Genomic DNA, 19,069 nt, shown 5'->3' with positions numbered 1-19,069 from the left:
GTCTGCGGGTAGCAAGTTGTACCGCTGTCTGAGTGAAGGAATGGAATCCAAGTGGAGGTATCCAGGTAGTCAGTGGTCTGCGGTAGCAAGTTGTACCACTGCTCTGTGAGAGGATAATGGAACAGGTGATACCGGAAACAGGGATCAGTGGTCTGACATCAGCAAGTTGTACCACTGCATATATATGTGAGGAGGTGCACGGGGGAAGACTGCAACACAGGATATACACAGGCACCTTATACACGATCCACAGTAATATGCACAATATAGGTATATATATATGTAAATGACTGATCAGGTCTGCAATCTAGAAAGTCTCTTGAAGTAGTCCAGCACAATGATAACACAGTCAATGATGGCAATAGACTCAGCGGATAGCAGACTCCAGAGAGAACCAAACACAGTCCAGCAAGATATGCAATACACAGCACAGTCAATGAGAAGTATGCATACCGTGGTTCAGCAGTAGCAGTCAGATGGGATTGCAGCGGTACCTGAGCGGCTGGAGGCCGACTGGATAGGAAGTCCCTGGATAGGAGAAGCAGCGGTCTAGCAGGTGCAGCGCACAGGTGAGTAGACCGACAGGGACACGAATCCACAGGAGTCAGCAACACGTGGAACTGGACTCATAGGAAACCCAGGAGAATGGAGATGATCCAGCAGAGGGTAGTAGAAGAGATACAAATCCAATGCTGACAGGAGGGTAGAGGCCAGTGGAACACGTGAAGGCGTGGAGAGTGGATCAGCAGGAGATGGACGATAGCGCTGACCACAGCGGCAGGACTCAGCGGCACACGGAGGTAACCAGTAGCAACCACAGGAACCAACAGCGATGGGAAACAGGAGTGCAGCGCAGGGCCGGAGCTGTAGATCACGAAGTGTAGCAGATGGTAATGAAAAGCGGCAGTCTCGAGGAAGTCACAGCAAAGATGAGATGAGAGTGTAGTGCACGGAGGCAGCGGATAGTAATCAGCTGGCAGTCACGATGTTGAACACAGGCGAGTTGCAAGCAGGAGACTGTAGTGCACAGAGGCAGTGGATAGTAGTCAGCTGGCAGTCACGATGTTGAACACAGGCGAGTTGCAAGCAGGAGACTGTAGTGCACAGAGGCAGCGGATAGAAATCAGCAAACAGACTTGATGAGAAGCAGGTGAGTGAGGTAAAAGCTGGAGTGCACGGAGGCAACGGATAGCAATGAGCAAACAGTCACATTGATATAAAATAACGTTGAAGTGGTGTAGAAGACTGTAGTGCACGGAGGCAGCGGATAGGAATCAGCAAACAGTCATGATGATAAAGTTGATGGTAGAAGTGGTATGGAACCACAGTAGTAGAAGTGGTTTGGAAACCACAGGAATCAGCAGCACTGAATACACAAGTAATACAGGAACACCTTCAGAGACTCATGAGGAATGAGACTCCAAGATCAGGCAACGTGGTAGTGACCACAGGTGCTTAATATAGGGAGGTTGCCTGATCTGCCAATTAAGTTAAAGGGGTATACACTGAAGTATAGAAAAGGGCTGCGCATGCGCAGACCCTCAGGATGGTGGACGGCCACGGTTCCTAAATGTCCGGGAAGAGGCACTCACGGTCCGGTGAGTGACAGTACCCCCCCTTTTAAAGGTGGGCACAGAACGCCTGGAACCGGGCTTGTCCGGATTTTTGGAGTAAAACCTCTTCAAAAGGGCAGGAGCATTAAGATCTTCAGCTTTGATCCAAGAGCGCTCCTCAGGACCAAAGCCCTTCCAATGAACGAGGAAGTGGAGGACTCCTCGCGAAATTTTTGCATCTAGTACCTCGGTAATCTCAAAATCCTCCTCCTGATGGACTTGAACTGGCTGCGGAGCTGAGGGAGGAGTTGAAAAACGGTTGATAATAAGAGGTTTGAGCAAAGATACATGGAAGGCATTAGAAATCCGAAGACTCTTAGGAAGAAGGAGTTTCACACATACTGGATTGATAACTTGAATGATCCTATATGGACCAATAAAACGAGGGGCGAATTTCATGGATGGAACCTTCAAACGAATATTTTTTGTGGATAACCAGACACGATCTCCAATTTTTAGTGGTGGAATAGCCCGCCTCTTCTTATCAGCGAAAGATTTATATTTGACAGATGTCTTCTTCAAACAGGTTCTAACCTGAGACCAGATATTTTTAAAGGTCTGACAAACAGTCTCCACCGCAGGAACTTGGGTGGGCGGGAGGGCAGGAAATTCCGGAAAAGACGGATGGTGACCGTAGACCACAAAGAATGGAGTTTTGGATGATGACTCATGGTACATGTTGTTATGGGCGAACTCAGCCCAAGGGAGTAACTCTACCCAGTTGTCTTGATTGGCTGATGAAAATATCCTTATAAAAGTCTCAAGATCTTGATTGACACGTTCGGTTTGTCCATTGGATTGTGGATGGTAAGAAGATGAGAGTGCTAATCGTATGCCCAAGGTTTTACAAAGGGCTCGCCAGAATCTGGACACGAATTGTACTCCTCTATCAGACACAATCTCAGATGGACATCCATGGATACGGAAGATCTCTTTAATGAAATGTTCAGCCAGGATAGACGAGGAAGGCAAACCAGACAGAGGGATGAAATGAGCCATCTTCGAAAATCTGTCCACTACGACCCAAATAGTGTTATGGTTCTTACTAGGTGGTAAGTCAGTAACGAAATCCATACTAATATGGGTCCATGGTTTGGACGGAATGGGTAGTGGTCGCAGCAACCCTGCTGGGGTTCTGCGGGAGGATTTGAATTGCGAACATAATTCACAGGAAGCAATGAACTCTTTGACATCTCTCCTCATTGAAGGCCACCAGTAACTTCGAGAGAGGATCTCAAAAGTCTTGTGTTCACCGGCGTGTCCAGAAAAACGAGAGGCATGGAACCACGAAAGGATTTTCCTCCTTAGAGTAGGAGGCACGAGGGTCTTCCCAAATGGTAGCGTTTTGGTGGATGAAGCAGCCAGTGAGATACATTTGGGGTCTAGAATGGTATGGTTGGAAACCTCTTCTATATCAGAGGACGTAGCAAAGGCTCTAGATAAGGCATCAGCTTTTTTGTTCTTGGCAGCTGGTTTGAAGGTAATTATTAATTCAAAACGGGAAAAGAAAAGAGACCATCTTGCTTGACGAGGGTTCAAGCATTGGGCAGACTGGAGATATGACAAGTTCTTATGATCCGTGAAGATCGTCACCGGATGGCGAGCTCCCTCCAACAAGTATCTCCATTCCTCTAATGCGGCTTTGATAGCCAGTAATTCCTTGTCTCCGATGGTATAATTCTTCTCTGCGGGTAGGAGACCCCGAGAATAGAAGGCACAAGGGTGGAATTTTTGCTGTTCCGAGCGTTGGGAGAGAATAGCTCCTAAGCCCACATTAGAGGCATCTACTTCTAGGAAAAAAGGGAGTGTCACATCAGGCTGACGAAGGATTGGAGCCGAAGAGAAGGACTCTTTTAATGTTTGAAAGGCTTGAATAGCCTCAGTAGACCATTGCTTAGGATTAGCCCCTTTACGAGTCAGGGCCACAATAGGAGATGCAATGGAAGAAAAGTCTTGAATGAAGCGTCTATAGTAATTGGCAAAACCTAAAAAACGCTGGATGGCACGAAGAGTAGTTGGCTGGGGCCAATGTAGTACAGCATTTACTTTGTCAGGATCCATCTTCAGACCAACTCCGGAAACAATATACCCCAAGAATGGAATCTGGGGTAATTCGAATGAACATTTTTCTAATTTACAGAACAATGAATTTTTCCGTAGCCTGGAGAGGACTTCTGCCACATGTTGGTGGTGAGAAGGCAGGTCCTGTGAAAAAATCAATATGTCGTCCAGGTAGACGACGACACATACATATAATAAGTCCCGAAAAATCTCATTGATGAAGCCCTGAAAAACAGCGGGGGCATTACATAGCCCGAAAGGCATTACCAGATATTCGTAATGCCCGTCTCTGGTGTTAAACGCCGTCTTCCATTCGTCACCGGAACGGATTCTGATTAAATTGTAAGCACCACGAAGATCCAACTTAGTAAAAATACGGGCTCCCTTAATGCGGTCAAATAGCTCAGTGATCAACGGAATGGGATACCGGTTCTTGATAGTAATGGCATTGAGTCCACGAAAATCTATACAAGGGCGTAATGATCCATCCTTCTTTTTGACAAAGAAGAACCCAGCTCCAGCGGGCGAGGTGGAAGGTCGAATGAACCCACGCTGGAGGTTCTCCCGTATATATTCAGATGTAGCTTGAGTTTCAGGTAACGAGAGTGGATAGACCCGGCCTCTGGGAGGAGTCTTGCCAGGAAGAAGATCAATCGGACAATCCCAAGAACGATGAGGAGGAAGACGTTCAGACTGAGCTTTATCAAAAACATCGGTAAATGAAGCATATTGAGGAGGGAGTCCCGGTGAAATAGCTGAAATGGAAGCTTGCTGTACCTTGAGAGGAATGACTTGGGAAAGGCAATGATGGTGACATTCAGGCCCCCAAGACGTGACTTGAGGGGTGCGCCAGTCAATCTGGGGAGAATGACACTGAAGCCATGGAAGGCCTAGGACAATCGGACTTGTCGTAACAGGAAGAATTAAAAACGATATCTCTTCATGATGCAGAGCACCAATCTGAAGGGTTACTGGAGACGTACTCTGGGTGATGAGACCGTTGATGAGACGTGATCCATCGATAGCCGTCACAGTAATGGGAGTTTTTAAGGTAATCATTGGTAGAGACCATTGATTAACTAACGATTTGGAAATAAAATTTCCTGCTGCTCCGGAATCAATCAATGCCTGTGACTCAAAGGTCTTGGTAGCAAAGGAAATAGTCACATCAAAAGCGCAGACTTTAGATTTCATAGACGATGGAGAGGACTCCAGGGACCCTAACTTCACCTCTCCAGAACTAGTTAGGGCCTGGCATTTCCCGATCTCTTAGGGCAGGAGCTGAGGACATGAGTGGAATCAGCACAATAGATACAGAGTCTATTCTTGACTCTTCGTTTCCTCTCCTCAGAAGATAACTTGGAACGTCCAATCTCCATGGGAATCACAGCGGGTGACACTGGACGAAATTGAGGGTTAGAGCGAAAAGGTGCTTTAGCAGAAGTCGTTTTCTCAGCCTCTCTTTCACGAAATCTCATATCAACACGATGGCATAGAGAGATCAAATCTTCAAGTGACGAAGGAAGCTCTTGGGTAGTCAGTGCATCTTTAATTTTATCGGAAAGCCCCTGCCAGAAGGCGGCAACTAGGGCTTCAGTGTTCCACTGAAGTTCAGAGGCTAAGATCCTAAATTGAATGACGTACTGGCCTACAGTATGAGATCCTTGTCGCAGACGGAGGATGCTGGAAGCAGCGGAGGTCACACGACCTGGTTCATCGAACACACTTCGGAATGTAGAAATGAATTTGGCACTATCTTGTAATATTGGATCGTTCCTCTCCCACAGAGGGGAGGCCCAAGCCAGGGCTTGTCCTGAAAACAAAGAGATAAGATAGGCCACTCTGGAACGATGGGTAGAAAAATTTTGAGGTTGGAGCTCAAAATGGACTGAACATTGGTTAAGGAAACCCCTACAAGTTTTGGGGTCTCCATCGTACTTTGACGGAGTAGGCAGGTGAAGCGTGGAAGCTATAGACACCTGGGATGGCAATGGGGAAACGGAGGAAAGCACAGGAGCTTCAGTAGTAGCTGTCACAGTCTGTCCAGATGTACCTTGGGAGGTTAATGACTGATAACACTGAAGTAACAGCTGTTGGCGGGCATCCTGTTGCTCCACACGGCTAACCAGATGTTGCAGCATCTCTTTGGCGGTAGGTTCCACATCTGGGTCTGTCATGGCCTGATCTTACTGTCACGGGCACTAGGAGTCTTTACCCAGGGATCACCAGATGGTAGGCTTACCAGAGCAATGTAGATGGTAATAGGGTACTCTGGTAGCTGGGTGATCACGGAACATGAAATGATGGCCGATGAGATGCTCAGGAAAGTCTATGACTAGCAACACTGGTAATAATGAGGTAATGATACACAAGGAACTGTATGGACAAGGACACGTGAAGGTAGTCAGTGGTCTGCGATAGCAAGTTGTACCACTGCTATAGTGAGGTGGAATGTCCAACAGAAACAAGGAGGTGATGAGAGTCAGCGGTCTGCGGGTAGCAAGTTGTACCGCTGTCTGAGTGAAGGAATGGAATCCAAGTGGAGGTATCCAGGTAGTCAGTGGTCTGCGGTAGCAAGTTGTACCACTGCTCTGTGAGAGGATAATGGAACAGGTGATACCGGAAACAGGGATCAGTGGTCTGACATCAGCAAGTTGTACCACTGCATATATATGTGAGGAGGTGCACGGGGGAAGACTGCAACACAGGATATACACAGGCACCTTATACACGATCCACAGTAATATGCACAATATAGGTATATATATATGTAAATGACTGATCAGGTCTGCAATCTAGAAAGTCTCTTGAAGTAGTCCAGCACAATGATAACACAGTCAATGATGGCAATAGACTCAGCGGATAGCAGACTCCAGAGAGAACCAAACACAGTCCAGCAAGATATGCAATACACAGCACAGTCAATGAGAAGTATGCATACCGTGGTTCAGCAGTAGCAGTCAGATGGGATTGCAGCGGTACCTGAGCGGCTGGAGGCCGACTGGATAGGAAGTCCCTGGATAGGAGAAGCAGCGGTCTAGCAGGTGCAGCGCACAGGTGAGTAGACCGACAGGGACACGAATCCACAGGAGTCAGCAACACGTGGAACTGGACTCATAGGAAACCCAGGAGAATGGAGATGATCCAGCAGAGGGTAGTAGAAGAGATACAAATCCAATGCTGACAGGAGGGTAGAGGCCAGTGGAACACGTGAAGGCGTGGAGAGTGGATCAGCAGGAGATGGACGATAGCGCTGACCACAGCGGCAGGACTCAGCGGCACACGGAGGTAACCAGTAGCAACCACAGGAACCAACAGCGATGGGAAACAGGAGTGCAGCGCAGGGCCGGAGCTGTAGATCACGAAGTGTAGCAGATGGTAATGAAAAGCGGCAGTCTCGAGGAAGTCACAGCAAAGATGAGATGAGAGTGTAGTGCACGGAGGCAGCGGATAGTAATCAGCTGGCAGTCACGATGTTGAACACAGGCGAGTTGCAAGCAGGAGACTGTAGTGCACAGAGGCAGTGGATAGTAGTCAGCTGGCAGTCACGATGTTGAACACAGGCGAGTTGCAAGCAGGAGACTGTAGTGCACAGAGGCAGCGGATAGAAATCAGCAAACAGACTTGATGAGAAGCAGGTGAGTGAGGTAAAAGCTGGAGTGCACGGAGGCAACGGATAGCAATGAGCAAACAGTCACATTGATATAAAATAACGTTGAAGTGGTGTAGAAGACTGTAGTGCACGGAGGCAGCGGATAGGAATCAGCAAACAGTCATGATGATAAAGTTGATGGTAGAAGTGGTATGGAACCACAGTAGTAGAAGTGGTTTGGAAACCACAGGAATCAGCAGCACTGAATACACAAGTAATACAGGAACACCTTCAGAGACTCATGAGGAATGAGACTCCAAGATCAGGCAACGTGGTAGTGACCACAGGTGCTTAATATAGGGAGGTTGCCTGATCTGCCAATTAAGTTAAAGGGGTATACACTGAAGTATAGAAAAGGGCTGCGCATGCGCAGACCCTCAGGATGGTGGACGGCCACGGTTCCTAAATGTCCGGGAAGAGGCACTCACGGTCCGGTGAGTGACACCAATGATGTCACAGCAATGCAGCTAATAGCTCTAAGAATTCAAAATAGATCATTTATTTTAATGCAGTTGACCAGCATACTACAAACCTTTTCCTGCAAATTTGTATAAAGCGTCACAGGTTTTGGCGAGGATTTCCTCTTCTGGAGACTGAAGCATTAAGACGGCTGTTTCTGCATTTTTACTTTCAATTGCTAATGAGTCAAACTGCAAACACAGAAAGTGGGAGGGAGGAAAGGGATGTTTGTGAACTTTTTTACCTATAAACATGAAACATGTTATTTTTGAACAGAAACACAGTGACATTGACATTGAAGCCTGAGAAAACAAAGACGATTTATATTGTGCAGGAAGCCATTATATGGACTTAACTAAACCGTATGAGAATACCCACCTATCCATTTACTATGAACCAGTGACAACAAAACAGCTCTAACAAAGTCTCTTGGTGATAACACATACTTGCCAACTCTCCCGGATTGTCCGGGAGACTCCCGCATTTTGCGAGAGTCTCCCGGACGAGTGTGGCAATCTCCCTGATAGGAAGGGGGAAAAATTCAGTTTAAACGCCGCGATTCACCCGGAATCGCGGCGTTTAGCCCCGCCCCCACTGTAAAATGACGCGATTTGCGTCATTCCGTCACGGGGGCGGGGCCAAAATGACGCGATTTCGCAGCCCCGCCCCCTGCACGCCCACGTCCCAGCCGGCATCTCCCGGAAAAAGAAAAAGAAATGTTGGCAAGTATGTGATAACACTGCTGAATTGATATACTGCATTAGCAGCCTGCATTAGAGGACAAGAAGAAGCGGGAAATGTGGGTTATTTCCTGCAGCTTCTTTCACTTCAGGGTAGTGTCAGATATATCATACTTGCCAACTTTTCCTCGTTGGCTTAAGGGAGATCCCGGGGGATCGGTTCTTGACGAATTGCATCATTTTGGACCCGCCCCCTAAACGATTGTCACAATTTTGGCCAACTACAGCATGGGGCAGGGCTAAGATGTCACAATAGTTACGTCATTAAGCCCCGCCCCCACCGCTTATCTATTGCGAGGAGGAGAACCGCTCTCCCGGGAGGTCTCACAGAAATGCGTGAGTCTGACGGACATTCCGGGAGAGTAGGCAACTATGCATTAAAGAAAAGCAGCTAATGAATCTCTAGAGACTGAAGTGTCTTTTACATTTCTGTCTCCATTACTGAAGTCATGTTGCCTTGCCTGTCAGTCTTTGATTAAATCTTGGTCTCCATAAAAATGGCCATCTCCATAGGCATCAATACTTGGACATAGGACACAATTTCTGAACTGTGTCATCATGCCGCAGATGGTGAAGCCAACCACGTCTTGTACTGGCTCAGCATCAGGGAGAATGCCAGACTCTTCAGGGAGTGAGGGAGATCACCCCTATTTCAGGGAGTCTTCCTGACATTCAGGGAGAGTTGGAAAGTATGAGATATGTGCTTTTTGCCAGGTTCCTGGAGCAGTTAAATGCTGGGTGCAGAAAGAGCCAATCTGCCATTACTGTAAGGTTATGCCTGTTATATCTACTCCAAGTTTTGGCCTGGCCAGTATTATATAACTTTAGCTTCCCAGTAAGGAATAAAGGTCTCTGAAGTGGGGGTTTACATACAGTTGTCCAGAATTACAAGTTGATCCAATATTTAAATATTGACATAATGTGACTTAGTGTTATATTACTAATTCAACCACGCTGGGTGTCAGAGGAGCGCCGGCCAACTGTTCACACCTGTCAAGCAGCTCCGAGCCAGTGCAGGGCTTCCACCAGTCCTGGTGATGTGGCTCAACATGACAGTCATAGGAGAGTGGGGACCAAGCATGTACTAAAGAACACTAAGGCAATGATGTACTGTGCTATAATGGTCATAGCTCTTAAAATATACTAGGATGCAAGTAATGCAAACCCAGAATGGTTGTTGTGTCTTATATCTGTAAGTACATCAACCACACATCTATTATTATAATCAATAGTTTATAGTAGATAATAAAATTAACAGATAGGTAATTAATATCTAGTTATCTCACATATGAAAGCTGCTCACTAATGATCTGCTCCACGTTGCATGTTGTACTAAACTCAAGACTCACAATGCTTCCATTACAATTCTAATACAAACTTACCACGTCCTTTGGAGGCAGTTGAACTTCCTTCTTGACTTTTTTCCCCATTCTACAAATAAACAATAGTATAGTATAATTGTTGTATGTTTTAAATATAAGGCTTATGACACATTACCATTACAATAAGGCCTTATACACACAGGGGTTAAAAAACAATGCTAATTAAAATGTCACAGAGCACTCAGAGCAAGTTCATTAACGTCTCTCCACGCTTCCCTGCGGCTGCCCAACACGATCATAGATCATAGAGACACACATCCTGTTAAATACAAACTTGCTCCAAAACACAGCATGGAGAATTGTGGGTATCATGGTGTGATTTGTTGGCTAGAAATTGTTGTGGAGTTACAGCAAGTTGTTATTTTGCCATTTCTGCTCAATTCAAGATTCATTTTTACATCATTATGCTACATGTGGTTGTTCTGATTGAGGTATTTCATAAAGCGTGCAAGACATTGCAAGTATTGGGGTCACCAAGTGGTGTCTTAGTGCCTCTTCAGGGGTATTTTCTCTCATCTTCATGGAATTGCTAAAAAAATGGCATGATTTTACCTGGATGACTATTGAAACTGAGGAGCTCCTGAAGGTTGTAAATCGCATTAAACCTAACACCAACATGAAGGCCACCATGGGCCTCCTTAGAGGTGCATGCTTTTGCGTTCCGAACCTATTAAGGAAAAACCGCACACACAAATACAGGTGTACCACTGGCATGTCCTCTTCATTTGATCCAATAAATAAAGATTAAGCATCTACCGTTTTCTCCTTCATATCAATTACATGTCCACTTGACTATAAACCTTCATAAACCCTCATAAATCAGTCGATTACTGTTTCTTGTCCTCATCCCAGCCTTAACTAAACTCTGTAATCTAAGGTATCTTTCCATCACTATTCAAGCATGAGATTATTACTCCTATATCTGAAAAAAAAATTCTGACCAAAACTTGCTCTCAAATTACCATCCAATCTCTCAAGTCCCATGGCCCTCCAAGCTTCTTGAGGAGCTTACCTACACTCAACTCACACACACATACTGGGCCTGAGTCATTAAGGAGAAAAAAAAGCAAAAAAGGAGTAACTGTGCACCTTGGCGAAACCATGTTGCACTGGAGGGGGAGATAAATTTAAAATGTGGGGACAGATATATAGTTAGGAAGGGCATGTCCTTGATCAACTTTAAATTTCAGTGTAAAAATAAAGCTATCTAGTAGTTGTGTGCTACATGAAAAGCAGCCTGTATTAAAGTTGTATGCAAAATAATAAACTAATTTGCACCCCTTGCATTGTAACATGGTTTGTCCAGGATCAAATTTACTCCTTTTTTTGCCTTGCTCTCCTTAATGACTCAGGCCCACTGTCTTTCCTCACACGAACTATTGGACCTACTTCAGTCAGGTTTTCATTCCAAACACTCCACAGAGACTGCACTGACTAAGGTGGTCAATGACTTGATCACTGGTAAATCTAACGGACACTACTCACTTCTCATTCTCCTGGACCTCTCTGCTGCTTTTGACACTGTTGAGCACTAACTTCTTATACAAATGCAACATTCCCTAAGTCTTCAGCACACGGTCCTATCCTGGATCTCATCCTACTTATCAGCTCGATCCTTCAGTGTTTGATTCTCTGGATCCATCTCCTTGCTACTTCCTCTAATAAGGCCCTTTAGATTTCACCTCCATGTGGATGATACCCAAACTTATCTATGCTCTCCAGATCTCTTGCCATCTGTGTGTTGACCTGTGTTACTGAATATCTATCTGCCAGTTCATTTTGGATGTCCTCTTGCCACCTGAATGCCAATATTTCAAACACAGAGCTATTCTATCCCCAACAGTCAACAGAATTTACCAACTTGATACCAAGGTATCTGTTGACAACAAGAAAATAAACCCTACCCCTCAAGCTTGATGCCTAAATGTTATCCTTGATTAAGAGCAGTCCTCTGTTCCCCACATGCAGTCTGTACTCAAATCAAGTTACATACATCTATTTCCAGAATACACACATACCTCACACAAGACACTGTAAAAACTACAAAATATCTCTCAACTCGACCTCTCCACTCTCTCCAAGATTAATTATCATCCACGCTAATCACCTACTCCCAGCTACAGGACTTTTTTGGGCTGTACCCACTCTGTAGAATTCCATGCCTCTTACAACAAGACTTTCCCCTAGCCTGCAAACCTTAAAGTGTTCCCTGAAAACTTATCTTTTCAGGCAAGCTTATCAAATTCCTGAACTATTTTCTTAACCACCTTAGGCTATTCTAGCTGATTACTACCTCTACAATTCACTCAAAGCTTTTATTCTCCTTATATACTCAACCAACCCTCTGACTGTCAAACCAACATTGCTGTATGGCTGGATCATATAGTTCCACTAAGCCAGGGGTGGGCAAACCAGTCCTCAAGGGCCATAAACAGTTCATGTTTTTAGGATTTCTGTCTGTAGAAACAGCTGGGATAATTACTGACCCAGCCAAATAGATTAACTCAGCTGTGCATGATTAAAGAAATCCTAAAAACATGAACTGTTTATGGCCCTTGAGGACTGGTTTGCCCACCCCTGCACTAAGCTATGCTGAACAGAGATGGGAGGGTGATGTTAAAGATCAAACTACTATTTCAAACTCACTTAAAATATGTCAACTGCAATCTGCAGCTTAAATGTAGGCCTGGTTTTCTACCTGAAGACATCGTTAACAATAAATTGCAGTTAATTGGGGAATATACATTAACAAAAATGCATGGACCTCCCTTTTAAAAGCATACTCATAATTCCTCTAAAGGTTAGGGAACATAGGGATATTATAGTTTATATGATGTATTTAAAAAACAAAACAATAATATACTTTATTTTGGTCCATATAAGTATTATACACTTATACAGAAATGTTACAACTAACCAAGAAAATGTAGGGAAGTATTTCTGAGGTTGAATAGGTGCATTAAAAACAAGGATGAAAAAATGGTTAATCATTTTATTTCTTTAAACCAATATAATACATAAATAATAATACTTATTCCAATGTGCTCCTCTTATCCCAAAAAAATCACCCTGGCTCACTAAATAATGACATTCTTCACATTTTGGCTGACAAAAATATGTTAAAAAAATGTCTCATTAAACTACAGAATTTACTCTTGTCATAATTGGGTTATAATTACTTTAATTGGCATTTTGTACTACAGATTGCACATCATTGTAAGTTAATTACTATAAATGGCAAAAGTATAACTGTACATTAACACAATGCAACCTTCCATTTGCCTTCATTGCTGACTTTGCACTTGATTGATCAAAGCTAATTGCTAACTATTTGCATATTATACTCATTTGTGCTTCTATTATACCCATTTAATATAAAATATTTTTGGGGGGAATATTCATCACACAGGATCTTCATTGTTTCTTTTCTGCCGTAATACCGTAAAATTCCACACGTGTATATTTCAATACTGCAAATCCCACTTATATTAAGTCTCGCTTCCCCACATAATTGCCCAAGCAAAGGTGTCAGTGACATAATTATGTCTGCTGTTATCATTTGTATGGCATAGAATAACATGCCTTACCTTTCAAGATGATAAATGATAGCCCTGACATAAATGCATGGACATTGAGCATTACCATGGCTGTACATGCAAACAGGCAATTAGAATTTTGACATTGATAAACCTGACCACCATCTGGGGATAATATAGTGAATTCTAGCCGACAGTGACATTCATAACAACTGGGTGATTGAGACAATGTAAGATTTGTTAATATATTCCATGATATAATGTAACCAGCAAATATAGCCTGTGCTGGCACACAAGCTTTTCAGCTTTTCATAACCGTCTATCAATTAAAAACAAAACACTAATTGAATGTAGCTTCAATGCTTTTATGTTACCAGGTTTAATTTGCTTGAGGTTGGCTCACATTGAGCTGTTTGCAATGTAACAGCATTGATATAATGGAAAATAGATCAGGATAAACTAATTGACAAGACATTATAATTTTAGATTACACAGTAGCAAACATCATTTTTCATCCATGTGCAACCTGTACACCCTAAAAATGCATCAATCTCACTGTAGCTTTACAGAAAGTAACCAGCCCTTTATTGTTTGTAATCCAAATAAGAGAAGACATCAAGACTGCACAAATTAATTTCACCTTTAACTTCATAATATCAGGTCAATGTTATATGACATATCTGGCGCCCATGAAATGCTGAGCTGATGTGATGAGGTTTGCCAGATAAAGACGATGTTATAAAGCTTAAAATTAATTTGTGCAGCCTTATTCTACCAATACAATATTATATATAAGAGAGAAAAAAGTATATCTTAATTACATCTATATCTAGTATGTATATTCACTTTGTAACAATCACAAATATATACAGTATCTTAACAATCATATACAAGTATTTTAAATCTTGCCAGTTGATTGTAATCTCATCATCATCATCATCATTTATTTATATAGCACCAGCAGATTCTGAAGCGCTTTACAATTGGGAACAGAGACAGTATATAAGAGGTTTTGGATATGCAAAGCCACTTTCATGGTTTACTTGTCTGTATTAGTATTTATTTTAGCACTTAACTCAATTGGTACCCATACAGGTTCACATTAAAACCTAATGGTTTCCTCAAACAGAAAGTAAAAATTATTATGGCTGGACGACCCTTTTCTCTCTCCTCCCTGACATGTTGCAAGAAATATGTTTAATAACTGTTTGTCAATGCGTCATGTAACAGGTGTATGAAATGCTTAGTTTAAAATGTGTATTAAGTAAGAGAAGCACCCCTTCCTGGTGGTCCAGTGGCAATACAGGAGGTTCTGGGGGAGCAAGACTTACTTACCTGGTGTTCCCATGGGAAATTAGAGGCCTCTCACCACTAGGCCTACAGAATGGTTCATGAATCCAGGAGCACTAATGCTTGTGGGAGGACCTGGTGGTGTTTGGCTGCTACACTGTGCAGCAGATAAACACCACCAGGCATCCCAGTCTCTCTAGCATGGTTCTCATATACCCTGGAGGAGTAATGCTTGTGGGAGGACCTGGTGGTGTTTGGCTGCTACACCATGCAGCAGATAAACACCACCAGGCATCCCAGTCTCTCTAGCATGGTTCTCATATACCCTGGAGGAGTAATGCTTGTGGGAGGACCTGGTGGTGTTTGGCTGCTACACCGTGCAGCAGATAAACACCACCAGGCATCCCAGTCTCTCTAGCATGGTTCTCATATACCCTGGAGGAGTAATGCTTGTGGGAGGACCTGGTGGTGTTTGGCTGCTACACCGTGCAGCAGATAAACACCACCATGCATCCCAGTCTCTCTAGCATGGTTCTCATATACCCTGGAGGAGCAATGTCTGTAGGAGGAATTGGTGGCTTTCGTCTGACTGATCTCCAAATCTATTGTCAGTTGCCCACAAAATCTTTTTGGCCCAAAAACAAGGAAAGGGCCAAAAACTGAAACCACTGACAAAGACCTTTTTCTAGTGTGGAGTGTTGGATGATGCTGTAGGTGGATAACCCAGTGAGATCCTAACCAAACAAGAGATGTAGCTAATGAGTGAACTTGTCCATTGCCTTTTGGCAACATGCTGAATAAGGCAGCTCCTCACCACCCCTTCCATCCATAAACTAACAGACTGTGAGAGGGACTCAACTGGACCCTGAAGCAGATGCTTAATGGCATTTGTAACTTTAGATGGGGGAGACTGGGAGGAATAACTCCTGTTGCCACAGGAGTCCACCAGCTTCTTGTCCTTTTACCTACTATGTGGCCACAGAGTCCAGGGATGCCTTGACCTGTTTCAGAATGCAGGAGGGTGGCCTGGCTACCCAGAATACTTCCATGGTGGAGTACATAATGTGGCTCAGAGGATGGTTAGAGGGGTTTAAGGTACTCACATAGGCTAACCTCCTTGAAGACCAAACAGAAGACTTGGTACCACCACAGCGCTTGCAGTATCGTTTTTGAGGTAAGACAGAAGGTCTGTCAGAACAAGCTCCAGTCTGCCTGTATATAGTCTCAAAGTATCTGGTATTAACTACATAGTGTCATTTGATAGTGACAGTAGGCAGAAGTGCACCTACCATATAAAAATGCTCCAGGCATGTCACAAGCTTGTGAAATCAGGAGCAGTGCTTCCCCTATGCCCTCCTCTGTATCTATAACCAGCATTGCTCCCTACATTCTGCTGCCAATGTTATCCTCGAAATTCCTCTTTCTGTTTTAATATTCTCGTTTGTTACACTCGTCTTTAATTTACTTCTTGTTTTATGTCACCCTCGTTTCCCTTCTGGCACTCGTACTATGTTCACTTGGATGAATTGTGCCGCCAAATTAATAAATGTTAATAATAATTCTTTTACAACAGGGTTTATCAATTCTAGCCGCACAGCCCTTCAAACTGTGTTTTAATGATTTTCCTCTGTGGCAACAGGTTAAGAATTACTGACCTAGTTAAATCAATTAATTTAGATGTGTATGGTAAAGGAAATCCTGGCAGTATTTAACAAGTAATATTTATATTGTAAGGTTAGTTCCACTTTAAAGTGCACCCGTTGTCTCTACACAATGGAGGCAGACATTTTGTGGGCAGGACCGATTCTCCTGAGAATACAGCCATACTGTTTAATAAGAACATCACAGAGGCGTTATCGCTCTCACCTCCAATGTGTAATATTTTACATCTTCTTCAATTAGCACCTGAGAATGATTTGCAAGATCCAACTAAGGGAATTGTTCTCACGTTGTACATTTACATTTTTACACAAAATGATGCATGTCGGTGACAAAAATTATATAAAAGGCGTTCAAATAAAAAATGGATTTAATTGCCCCTCACTCATTCCCTAAAGTTACTTCCATCATTTTAGCTACATTTTATATGAGGTTTGCATTGGCAAATTAATATTTATGTTCTCATTTGCAGTAATGAGTTCTGTAGCCTGCCAGATCTGACTGATAGCTGGAATAAATTCCTCACTCAGGAACGTTGTATAGGAATAAGGCAACTTTATTGGTCCTTGCTGGATAAACTGAAGATGGATGAGGCTAAGCAGCCATATTCCCACAGACATCAGTCCTGATGATTCCATCAGCTTAATAAACTGTAGCCTATGAAGTAGTTTAATTCATCTAGGAAAAATATTATTTCTAACTTTTTTAATTCATCAACTTTCAAACACGTGCTTTAAAAGGAACCATTCCCTGTATATTGTGGAGGCAGCCATTTTGTGGGTTTAACTGGAACTGATGTGAATGAGTTCTCTGTACAGCGCTGCAGAATTAGTGGCGCTATATCATACTTGCCAACTTGGGCAAGCTCAAATCACATAATAAGCCCCGCCCCCGGCACTAAACTAATGGTCGGCCAGGAACCAGGAGGTTTGCCTGCTCTCCCGGGAGTCCGGGAGGACTCCCAGAAATTCAGGAGTCTCACAGACATTCGCGGAGAGTAGGCAACTATGCGCTATATAAATAAATAAATGATGATGATGATGATTATATTCATGAGAATGTTGACTATAAGTTTACTAGGAACTAATCAGTGGTCCACAAAAAGTGGTCATTCATGTAACTGCTTGTAAGGCAATTTGTAAATTTACTTGTATTGTGCTCTAATTAAAATGCGGATGAGAAAGAGATTTAAAAAATGCAGCTGACACAGGGGTCATAGATCCCTATGATAACACGCGTCTCCTGTTCACATGGGTAGCAATCTTTACCTTGACCTCAGTCTAAGGTAGTGGCGGAGCCAGGGGGAGGCTTGCTGCCGGCGGCTGCACACTATGTGCAGGTCCGTTCGGCAGAGACAGGCAGGGAGAGTGTGGTGCCCGACTGCTCCGATTGTGTTTTAAAAATAATCAGAGCAGCCGGGCTGCACACTCTACCTCGCTGTCTCTGCCGAACAGACCTGCACATAGTGTGCCTGAGTCATCAAGGAGAGTAAAGCATAAAAAAGGAGTAACTTTGTATCTGGGCAAAACCATGTTGCATTGGAGGGGGAGGTAAATCATACTTATATACTTTCGGCAAGTGTAGGTCGGGAGAGGGGCGTGACTAGAGGGTGGGCAAATGCGTCATTTTGGCCCCGCTCCGTGATGGAAATGCCATTTTGTCGCGTGGGAATGCCAAAATGACGCAATTCACAGTGAATCGCTTAATTTAGGCTAGGCAGTTGCGGGATGCAGGAGACTTGCCTGCTCTCCCGAGAGTCCGTGAGACCGACCCGAATTTCGGGAGTCTCTCGGACATTCCGGGAGAGTTGGCAAGTATGAGGTAAATGTAAAATGTGGGGACAGATTTATAGTCGGCGTAAGGCATGTTCTAGATCAACTTTAAATTTCATTGTACAAATAAAGCTATCAAGTATTTGTGTGCTAGATGAAAAAACAGCCAGTATTTAACTTATGTGCAAAATAATAAACTAATTTGTAACCATTGCATTGATTAACATGGTTTGTCACAGAGAACATCATTTACTCCTTTTTTTGCTTTACCTTCCTTAATGATTCAGGCCCAGTGTGCAGCCGTAGACAGCCTTAGCTGTCAAAAAGGGGACGGGGACTAAATCATCCCCCCAAAATCGCCCCAGCTAAAATTATTTTCTAGATCCACCCCAGGTCTAAGGAAATAATTTATGCACAATCCTCTCAAGAGGAGGCCTACAGCAGCAAAACACAATTGCTTTGCAGGCAGTGATTGTATTTATGTTGATCTCTAGCACACTGCTGCCACAATGAAACATTAAGACCCTCTATCACCCTTCCTCTGAAAAAGTGTAATATATAAAAAAAAAAAAAAGGACAAAAAAAAAATACACCAAAAAAATGACAGAGCAGCATACAGTATAAAAAAAACATTATTTAATGAGAAAATGTATAGCTATACAGCTTTGTCCCTCTTTACTGTAATGTGGTTTGGGCATGGTAAAGCATAAAATCTGCACTCTTTGCAAATACACTGTGTCACAGGACCGTTCTAGAGGGATTTACTGGGACATTTCCAGTAGTATATCCTGACCAGACAAAAGCAATACATCTGGTCAGTATTACACTGCTGAGGGTAAGATAAATTATCCCCACCTGTTCCTTTAACAAGGTGAATGCCACATAACCTTATTCTGTTATTTAAA

General features: G+C 43.4%; 1 protein-coding gene across 1 annotated transcript in view; it reads right to left on the bottom strand.

The window, feature by feature from the left end:
- Positions 1 to 19,069, bottom strand: part of ARMC3 (armadillo repeat containing 3) — a 97,999-nt gene that overhangs the window by 75,642 nt on the left and 3,288 nt on the right. Inside the window, exons 2-3 of the mRNA XM_075211226.1 lie at positions 9,908 to 9,956; positions 7,859 to 7,976 (exon numbers count right to left, since the gene is read on the bottom strand). Of these exons, the coding sequence (XP_075067327.1) occupies positions 7,859 to 7,976; positions 9,908 to 9,955 (166 nt within the window). The 5' untranslated portion in view covers position 9,956. The remainder of the gene's footprint in view (positions 1 to 7,858; positions 7,977 to 9,907; positions 9,957 to 19,069) is intronic.

The sequence above is a fragment of the Mixophyes fleayi genome, chromosome 5 (assembly GCF_038048845.1).
Source record: "Mixophyes fleayi isolate aMixFle1 chromosome 5, aMixFle1.hap1, whole genome shotgun sequence".
NCBI lineage: Eukaryota > Metazoa > Chordata > Amphibia > Anura > Limnodynastidae > Mixophyes > Mixophyes fleayi.
The sequence above is the reverse complement of the archived record's forward strand: the minus strand, read 5'-3'. Positions and strand labels throughout refer to the sequence as shown.